This window comes from Montipora foliosa, chromosome 5 (assembly GCF_036669935.1).
Source record: "Montipora foliosa isolate CH-2021 chromosome 5, ASM3666993v2, whole genome shotgun sequence".
Classification (NCBI taxonomy): Eukaryota; Metazoa; Cnidaria; class Anthozoa; order Scleractinia; family Acroporidae; genus Montipora; species Montipora foliosa.
The window spans coordinates 47545059-47555183 of NC_090873.1; the positions used below are offsets into that span (position 1 = coordinate 47545059).

The 10125-nt window shown below is 39.6% G+C and overlaps 2 protein-coding genes across 2 annotated transcripts in view; one reads left to right on the forward strand and one right to left on the reverse strand.

Moving 5' to 3' along the window:
• The window catches only part of LOC138004530 (uncharacterized), a 3002-nt gene extending 1098 nt beyond the window's left edge, over positions 1–1904 (forward strand). Inside the window, exon 1 of the mRNA XM_068851066.1 lies at positions 1–1904. This exon is cut by the window's left edge and continues 1098 nt beyond it. Coding sequence (XP_068707167.1) covers positions 1–122 — 122 coding nt within the window. The 3' untranslated portion in view covers positions 123–1904.
• A 342-nt stretch (positions 1905–2246) lies between these two features.
• On the reverse strand, positions 2247–6459 carry LOC138004528 (uncharacterized). The gene is made up of 3 exons (XM_068851064.1): positions 6299–6459; positions 4706–5946; positions 2247–3909 (listed from the first exon to the last, which is right to left on the reverse strand). Exons 1-3 carry the CDS (start codon positions 6377–6379, stop codon positions 2634–2636), a joined length of 2598 nt encoding a protein of 865 aa, XP_068707165.1. The 5' UTR covers positions 6380–6459; the 3' UTR covers positions 2247–2633.
• Positions 6460–10125: the final 3666 nt, after the last annotated feature.

A 10125-nucleotide genomic window follows, 5' to 3' on the forward strand; every position in this document is an offset into this window, starting at 1 on the left:
CTGAATTTACTGCACTTGCTGAAGTAATCATGACAGAAGAAGGTCTTAGAATGCCAGAAAATGCTGATGAGGCACGAAATCTATACTCTACTCTCATCAATGAGATAAACAAAATAACATAGGATCACATAATTGCAAACGTGCCTATTCCTGCAGGCGTCCAAAATCTAGATTTGCTCAGAATGTTTGTCGGTTTTTGCACATAAAATGCTTTTAGCCAGCAGAAAGATATATCTTAAGGTTTACTTGCATGATCGCCTGCGTAATGTCCGGTGAAAGTTAAGCCAATTCATTAGCGGGAATTACCTGGTAAGTGTTGCCTTAGATTGTTTGTTGCTGGAAGCATTCGTCTAAGTGTCGATCGCCTTAACGATGCTTCGAGGGGAAGACGTTTTGCTTTTATCAGTCTTTCACCTTTGCTGTGCGAAAGGTCGTTGTGCCTTGTATCAAGGTGGACAGCAAGTACACTGGATGATATACTGATAGAAGTGGACGTCTTGTGTTTCATGGTTTGCAAGACAAACTATTTTGTAAGGTTGTTCAACCAAATTCAAAATTGAGACTGCCGGATCTGTGATGAAGTAGCACTTGATCGTGCACACTGCACAACTTCCCATTGTGCTTATTATAATTAATAATTGGTAAGAATCTTGAGCCTAAAGTGTGAAAAGTAGTTAGTGTCACAAATTATGCCCCTTCGACTTGCTTCTTTGAACTCGTGACTAAGTTCGTGACCTCTTAGAACATTTATACTGAAAAATTTCTACTTCTACCTGAAAAGATCAAAAGGCACAATTTCTTCAGCATGCGCGGAGGTCATCGCTGTTGCGGTAATCATTGCGTCTTTCCTAACAGGAGTACACCAATCTAAACTGAAACTTGCCAAAGTGATTCCAGTCCATAAAGGTGACACTGACACCATTCCAATGCAAGTAACTAACATCCTAATTTTCTTTTCTCTGTTTTTAATCCAATTTTAGAGAAACTTGTGTACAACCGCCTAAAGTCGTTTGTTTACTTGGTAAAGAGAACTCCTTTATCGAGTGCAATATGATTTTCGAGAGATATTTTCCAACACGCAATACTGGGCATTGCAAATTCAGTTTTGAAGAATCTGGATAACAGAATATTCTCATGTTTTAATTGACCCTAAAAACCGTTGCCACAATTAATCATTATATTTTACTCTGCAAATTGCATCATTATTGAACCTGAGGTATTGTTCACAATATCGTTGGTTTTAGTGTTATGCATGTTCTGTTTTGCCTCATGGTTAATAAGTCACAACAGATACTGATATGAACAGATTACTGTGATTTTGACATTAAGATTATCAGCAAATTAACGTCAACTTCATTTACCTTCCACTTCTCAAACTCATTAATAATTCATGCGCTCAAAAGCCTATCAAAAGTGGATAAATTCACGTGCACGACTTTTGAAACCCAATTAAAACCTAGATAAAAACCATACGTGATTTGGATATCGTATCCAAAACCATACGTAGTTTTCATCACATTCCTCTTTGGATATCAAGATTTACGCATCAAAACAAAAGAAATTAAACCAAAGAACAGAGTTTTTAATAACTGATTTTCCACTGTTTACAACAATGATTACATTACAATTAGCAAAGGAAGCAGAATTAATAAATGCACATGCAACTTTGTTTGAGAAGCCATATCAAAAACTCGTGCTTCGTGTTTCATCATAGGTTCCAAACACTGACAGTTCGGTGTTCGGAACCTATAATGAAACACGCGCACTCGTTGTTGATATATTACATCTCAAACGCTTTATTCCGCTTTATTCACCTTCCTTTTCTCAAACGATCCATGCTTCATATTGCTTTGTCAAAGGAGCTTTGATGCAATAAAGAGAATACAGACTTAAACTACATTTGTTGCCCTCGGACATAATTCATTACACAAAACAAAACCAAAAAAATGCTGCAGGTAAGGGAGATCCAGCCACTGAACACTGTCAGGCTATCTCATTGTTTAAGGCAACAAAGTAAACAGACATCATATAACAAAATGATGCCAACGAAACACGAAACTTTAACAACCTAACATCAATTAAACCTGTAAGACTTGCTGTGTTCTGATTCACAACAAACACCACCTTGAATGGTAGCGAATCGGGATGCAAGCACATGTAAAAAAAACAGTAACCTCGTACAGAAATTTGTGGGCCATCATTTCATCGTTACGTAAATGTCATAAACCCCTTTTACACACGCTCAAAATTGGCATAGCGCTCCAAAATAGCGGCACGGTACCAATATTTGGAGTGCCGAGCACACCTCCTGAGACGTGCTCGCTGCCCCTATAATTTGTGGCACAGGGTGCCTAATATGCCTTCTGTTTGTTCTTTTTACACACGAAAATTGACCGTGCCGTGCACGAAAAACAAAGGTACGCTATCAAGATTTCGGAGTGCCGTGCCAGTCTTTTTTGCTAGTGTAAAGCGGGCTATGATGTTAATAATAATAAACATGACAATCCCGTAAAAACTGAAGTGAACTAGCTAGCTGAGTGCGGGTTATTTACATCTCAAACTGAAAACAACAAATTAAACTATTAAACGTAAATTACAGAAGAGCTGCAAAGCTACTGTCATAACACCGTATTTCAAGCAGTGCCAAAACCTCGGGCATTTAATATTCCGAAAGTCAGATCAGCTTTGAAGCTCTCATAAGCCTGGTGTACGACTGGAAGTCGGAGAATGCTTGAACATGTGTTTGCTGTTGGAAACCTTGAAGGTAGTTCATGTAAAAACTCAACGGTGACAGGGATCTCACGTTGTGGTAACACTCTGCAGCCAGTGGTGAAGAACAAAATGTCACTCAAGGTGATGCCAATCTCTTCGTCTTCTACATCCTGGAGGTAATCGCTCCATCTGGATAAAACAAGGCTCTCAGTCACTGCCTTTGAGGAACCAGGCGGGCTGGTCTTTGCCTGAAACAATTTCTCCATTCTTTCTGCTGTAAGCTTTTCAGGTAGGTCACAAAACAATGGCCTAAAACTATCGGGATGTTCCTTCGCTGCTCTCAACACTCCAAGGGCAGAAAGGCCTTCCCGGAAGACTTCAAGGGCTGGTTTACATCGCCCAAGAACGAACCACTGTGCCGTTGTTGCAACCATTCTCTTGACATCATCAAGTGTTTGCAATGGCATTGCTAAAGTTCCAGCCAGGTCCAGTACAGTTGATAAGTTGTCTTGCAAGACACATCTCTTCGCCTTCTCTACGGTTTCTGACTCCTGGAGAGATTCGAGCGAAGACCTCAACTCATGATCGTACACATCTTGCAATGACACTGTTACAGGTTGATCACTGATAAGGGCACGAAACATGATAGGGGAAAGGAAATGGGGAGCAGGTCCTCCATGGACAAGTGACATTGCCACCATAAGTCCTGCAACGAAGTAGTCATTATCTTCTAAACATTTTACATTGTATGATAGGAATCTGCTATTCTCTGGACCACATAGAAGTTGAGAGTCATGGATGTATTGAAGAACCAATGTGAAGAACTCTCTCATGGGGCCACCCCAGTCAATGGCGCCTTCACTGGTTCCAGCATCATCGGTAAACTTGACAGATATCTTGTTAGCTGGTGAGAATGCTTTGCGGGACACTGCTCGTTTGGTTCCTTCCCAAATAAAATTACGGGCAATGTTAAATTTTGCCAAGGAATCAACATTTATCTTTCCTGCTAATTCATTCAGTATCTCACAAGCTGGTTTCGTTACAGAAGACGTGTCAGGTGGTACATAATCGTCATCATGTGTTTCAGCACTGGAATTCTCTTCTTCACTGTCAGAGAACCATTTCTCCCCACTTGTCCCAGGCATACCCTCAAGAATGGAAGCGTACTTGTTGTCTAACTGCATAGCACTCATTTCCCTGAAGAAATACAAGTTAAACATTTCCTTTATTATGAAATCAATGGAATTTTCTCGAACACCATACATCATTACTTTTGCATTACTGTAAACAAGTAAACCACTTCCGATAAGTATGGTAAAAAAGACATAATATTTACGGATTTGGCAGATTGGTACAATACAGTTCTTTGTTTCTACGGCATTGTTGATGTGGTAATTATTTATATTAAGTACTTTAAACTAAATTCCAAAATTTTCTTATCCTAAACTTCAATAAATTGTTACCCTTGTACTTGAGAAGATGGTGTAATGATAATACAATAATTGTTAAAATAGGAGTATGTCACTGATATATTGAGCGTTTTCATGTGACGTCACGGCGGCCATGATGGTGTTCCAAACTAATCCCCAGGGAATTGAACTCTATTTTTATGCAAATACTTTCTTTTGTTTCAGTAATCCAATATGGCTGCTCGTCACGTGAGTGAAAACGCTCTGTTGAAAGCGCTTGCCTTGCTCCAATGCGCCCGGGCATCAAAGATTATTCTTGTTTACTAAGTTAAATTTGTTTGTTCTCTAATCTGTTCCCAGAGAATTTTCCGAGGAGAAATTCCAAATCCTTTTTTCTCTCACATGGTCATTTCATTTGATTTGCCGTCTCCCCAACAAGTAGGCAACTGGTTCTGAATAATGTACATTTGAAAATTAAATGAAAGATTATTATTAGAAGTCGCATTAAAATCTTAGTTGCACTACATTACTTCTATTGAACGCACATGATTTGCAGAACTGAAGAGAAATTTTTGGTTACTTACACATCAGTGTCTCTTTCTGTTCCCATCTTGTTTGTTTCACAGTCTGGCAGTGTCCTGTCAATAACACCATGCGCTTCCCCGAATCCCTGGAATTGAATTTCCTCATCTGACTCAGACAATGATGGTGTATGTGGAACATTAGCCATAAGTATCGTACACCTATCTTCCACCTTTCTACTTGGAGCAAGAGGAGTGCCTAAGGGGTCACAAAGTGCAAAACTCACTACGTCAGGTGTCAAAGATCCAACCCAGTCATATACTGCTGTCATGAGGCTATTGGTTGGAAAACGTCGAGAGCATACTCCCATTGTGAGGTGTCGAACTCTCACAGTGACGAAATCTGCTTCTGGTTCTGCTACAACTCTTGCAGCTCTAGCTTCCTGAACTCTCTTCTTTTGTTCAGCCTCAGTGTTTGCCCTTTCCAGAGAAAGTCTCTTTTGCCTGTCTTCTTCCAGTGAAAGTTCATATTCTCTATCTTGCTCCCTCTTTAGTGAGCACCTCTCCTCTGATGTACCCATAAGACCTTGGCTCTCATTATGTTTGTCCCCCATTGTAATACCAGCTGCACATGCCATTTCAGAAATAGGGGAGTCACAAACTGTTAGCATCGGTGGTAGACCATCATCACTTTCTTCACTGCTACTTGCCACTTTTTTGGATAACAAGTATAGCCTGACATCCTTAAGCTTAAACGCCTCCATATAATTTCCAATATTGAAAGGTACTTCTGTCCCATTCACTTCCAGTGTAACACCTACTCGTTCATTGTGAAAATTGGCAATGGCAAAGTCCATCTCGGAAGCTTCTCCATAATGAGATTTTCCATTAGGGAAAAAGATTGATTGACAAAGTTTCATAATTTCCATTCTATTACTCGAAATTGGTAGAGTAGCATACCTGCTGCCACCTCCCTTTGACAGAGGTACAAGGACATGATCCTCTGCCTCTTCACGGAAATGCTTCCACCCAACCTGTATTCGTTTGGTCTTCTGTTTTTCCTTTCCAATTTTTTTCTTTTGCTCTTTGTTAACAGAAGAAGTCATAAGCTTCTTAGATCGATCTTTCCTAGAAGATAAAAAGGCCTCCAATAGTCTTCTCCTTTTGGATTCCTTTTCTGTGTTCTTTTGCACGTCTTGAGCAGTGCTACAAAAGCCGCGAAGGCTTAATCTGTCGCCTGCAGTTATGAGACCCAACTCTTTGAGGACATCATCGTTTGCACTAAGAACTGCTGTGATATCCATCTGAGAAGAGGAAGAAATTGAATTAAGTTGTATTTTAATGTTATTAATCTATTGGAAAACCATAATGTTATTTTGCCGCTTTGAAAATTCAGAAAGAATTCCTGTTTGACCAAAAAGAAAAGAAATTGTGCAATCTTTTTCGTTATGATGCAAAGATACATCAGGCCAAAAAAAGGGGTTAAAGTACATGATACAACATATTTATGTCAATACATCATCTGTAAAGGCTGTTTTTGAGCCAGCTAACTGAGCTCGTCAACATTGACAACATAGAGGAATCAAAGAATTCTCAAATAGCAGGAGAACTTCATAGGCGTGCTAGCTACATGTAGGTAAAACAACCAAAGCTAACCTTTTCTTCTTTAAACTTTTCGATTACATTTTCCTCCACTCCTCTTCTACGTAGAAAGCTACAAACCTGTGAATGTATCATTATAATCAAACAAATGTTATGGCTAATCGTAAGATAAATCTTCAGAAGGCCTGAATGAACATGAACATAATGTTCTTCAACAAAATGCCATAAACTCTTATTGATGCATCTTATGCATCTAACTCTTATGCACCAGTCAATTCCAAGTGCGCCTATCGACAACAATGTTGGTTAGAGGTCGCTACCTAGAGAATTTTCTTTCACGAGGAATTTCCCTCGCCACAAATACACGTGTGTTGGCTTTGTACAGAGCAGTGGCTTTGTTTTTTTAAGGATAAAAGGCCGTTCTTTACCCCTAAACCCTAACGCTAACCGAACAGCAAGTACAGATGTGGTGGGATCACCTGATGTAGAATGCTGTGAATAGAGCTAGAGGGGCGGAAAAAGCGAAAGCTACGCGCATTAAACAAAGGAATCAAATTTCTAACAATGCGAGGTAATGCGAATAAATCACTCTCTGTTGACCTAGTAAAACATGTACAGTGCTGACATAAAAACGTCTTTTTTTTAATGTTGTGGTATCAAAAAGATACATAAGAGCCCACCCCCCCGGGCATAAGAGCCTCCCTAGATGAACTAATGATGTTACAAGGATCGGAATTATCTGGAAAGTTCGCGAAGGTCAATGTCACGCAATACGTTGTTTGAAGAATTTTCCAGAACTGTGACTCGCCAGTTTCAAAATAGTTCATGACTTTTAAGTTTAAAATAGAGGTTATTGTAATAGCTGTAAATAGTTACTTTTGGAAACTTCTAGACTCACTTCGGATAGGTATATAAGCGGCTGACTAGTCAGTTGTTGTGGTTTTCGGACTTCGTTCCCTGTTGCCTAAGTTGTCTCCCGTTATTTACAGTTAAATAAACTGCGTTTCGTGGAACTAGCGAGGTTATTATCTTTTTGCCGGTAATTAGTTACCGCAACAAGGAAAAATTCAAGGATGACAACAGTGCTCAAAATGAAACATGAACTCATTTGGAGACCCAATAGCAGTGTTCTCCAACTTAGTCACAGAGTTAAGTTTTGTAACGTTTTATTATTAAAATCAATGTCTCACAACAATCACAATCTCACATCAACTCAAGAAAACTGTCTTAATACAACGCTCTTTATTAACTGAAACTAAAGATATCTATTTCAAGTCACAAAAAAGCAATCATGTTGTCAGTTCCCGGAAACATCCTTATACCTGCCAAGTGTGAAGCCTAAGGCGTGATTGTCAGACCTGCAGATTCGATGTCACGCCAACTCACGCCTGTGCTCCAATTTCTCACGCCTGGCAGACGAGTTATGTATCATAATTCGGTCAGTGAAAAACGCAGACAGCAGACCAGGGGTAAAATGCAGACTGAGGTTATAACGTAATTGTTGAAAAAAGCCCAAACCCCTTAGAAATGCTAACCTTAGGCCTAATTAGGTCTAAAACAATATTTAGGCTTTAACTGTTAGCATTTCTAATGGGTTTGGGCTTTTTCAACAGTTAAATTATACTGAATTATAACTTCAGTCTGCATTTTATCCCCGGTCTGCAGTCTGCAATCTGCGTTTTACACTGACCGGTAATGTATTATCTTTTGGGGGTGATAAGCGCTCTTGTAATTGACTGATACATTACCTGTATTCATGTGTCAACTCAAACGCCGTGCGTTGGTTTGATTACCAAACCCTTCATCCAGCGTGGTTGACTACCAAAAACTATTCTTGTTACTACTACTATATCTTACCATTACTACATATTATAATCTTTTTATCATACAACAGTAAATTATAATAAGCTTATACGATCTTGCTTCCTCTAAAGACAGCATTTGAAGAACGAAACAAGTATTACATTATTCTTATTCAAATGGCATGCAAATACGTGACGGGGTATTCACTAACAAAGTATTCGTTTTATTATGAATAATATCAAATACTTGCCTTCTCAAGCTCGTTTTCAACTTCCACTGCAATTTCCTCGGCCATATTGCTGAAATACTGCAACACACACGTGTTTGAGCCCGCAATAAGAAAGCAGTCTTCAAATGAGCAACAGCAAAAAAAGTCGCGCCAAATAAAAAAAAGGCACGCCGAATAAAAAAAAGTCGCGCCAGATAAAAAAAGTCGCGCCAAATAAAAAAGTCGCGCCAAATAAAAAAAGTCACGCCGAATAAAAAAAAGTCGCGCCAGATAAAAAAAGTCGCGCCAAATAAAAAATGTCGCGCCAAATAAAAAAAAAGTCGCGCCACATACAAAAAAGTCGCACCAAATAAAAAAAGTCACGCCGAATAAAAAAAAGTCGGCCCAAATAAAAAATTGTCGGGACAGTGACAAAAATAAAAACAAGAGTCACGCCTAAAGAAAAAGTTTCGCCAGGAAAATTTAAAAAAGTATACGCACACGCGGGTGGCACTAACAGGGCTCCGTAGTATTCCCCTCCATACGTGCTATCCTAATGCTAGAAGTAATGCGTGACATATCACAGTCGCGTTACCTGCGCAGCAAAATTTGCGCACAAACAATTAGCGCGAACGTCCTTAAATGTCATGGGTGCTTCGTTTGATCTTTTTGACGAATCCATGGAAACTTACCATTAGAAATTCACCTTGGGAAATGTCGGTCACACTCACTAAAGGCAGTTTCCCGTGGTAAAAGGGTCATTTACCGCGGTAAAAGTTATTACACCTATTGTTTTCACGGTTCAAGACGCGGCTTCGTGCGTGAAGAACTGTTGGTTATTCACCCCGATACCTCACTTCCTCCTGTCCATGTTAACTACAATCTTGAATATTTCAATAGTCCATTTTACAGTTGTGTGCTTAGTTGCCTGGCCTATGAATGAAAGTGAGGCTGGAGTTGACCTTGTTTAGATAGAAACCTCACTGCTTTTGTTATGTAAATTCGTACTAATTAGCATGACAACATCATTAACATATAAAAAAGGAGGTGTATCATAACAAGCTCAACACCAGCCTCACTTTCATTTAAAGGCCAGGTAACTAAGCACACAACTGTAAGGAGGTCTATTGGAAAGTGAAGACCACCCCTCCCCCAAATAACTTGCACGTGGATTCATCATTTATTTTGGGGGGAGGGGGGTACTAATTCTTCATTTTGTTTTGTCCAAGATTGAATCTTAGACATTTCAAATGGAAAATGAAGACCACGCTCCCCACCCCCTACCCCCCTCCCAAATTTCAATGATGAAAAGATGGCAGGTTTCAAATTGCGAGAAGATTCATCATTCATTTTGGGGGGAGGGGAGTACTGATTTTTCATTTTGTTTTGTACAAGATTGTAGCTCGGTGAGTAGGAAACACGATCGGGTAAGGGTGAATCCCGTCCGGCAGCATGTATATATGCAGTCCAATCTACAGCATTTTGGACAACAGATTGAAGTGGCGGCATAACACCACTTGCCAAACTTTTCTGATACAATATCTGTAAAAGCAAAAGGACATCTTCGAACGCCATCGTATATATGATACAACAAAAAGCAAATGTGTAATCACCACTTCCCCTGCACAATACAAAAGTAACTGCTTTTCTCTAATTGAAAAATGATCACGCTGTCCCGCATGGCGAAAACGCCACCCTCGTCAAGTTCTTCTGCATGCAGTACAATCGGGATGACAAAGTGTTACACTTTTTTTTGAGACCGAGCGGAGTGAGCGCACAGTGAACGGAGCGAGGTCTCAAAAAAAAAAAAGCGTAAAATTTTTAATCCCGACTTCACTACTCAGTGCTTGTTCATACTAACTCTTTTGAT

Bases quoted from the DNA above. Each gene is read 5' to 3' on its own strand.
- LOC138004528 (XM_068851064.1), bottom strand. From the start codon at position 6,379: ATGATACATTCACAGGTTTGTAGCTTTCTACGTAGAAGAGGAGTGGAG. The intron at 5,947-6,298 runs GTTAGCTTTGGT...TCCTCTTCTCAG, and splicing joins AAAAGTTTAAAGAAGAAAAG to ATGGATATCACAGCAGTTCT. The intron at 3,910-4,705 runs GTAAGTAACCAA...GTATTTCTTCAG, and splicing joins ACAGAAAGAGACACTGATGT to GGAAATGAGTGCTATGCAGT.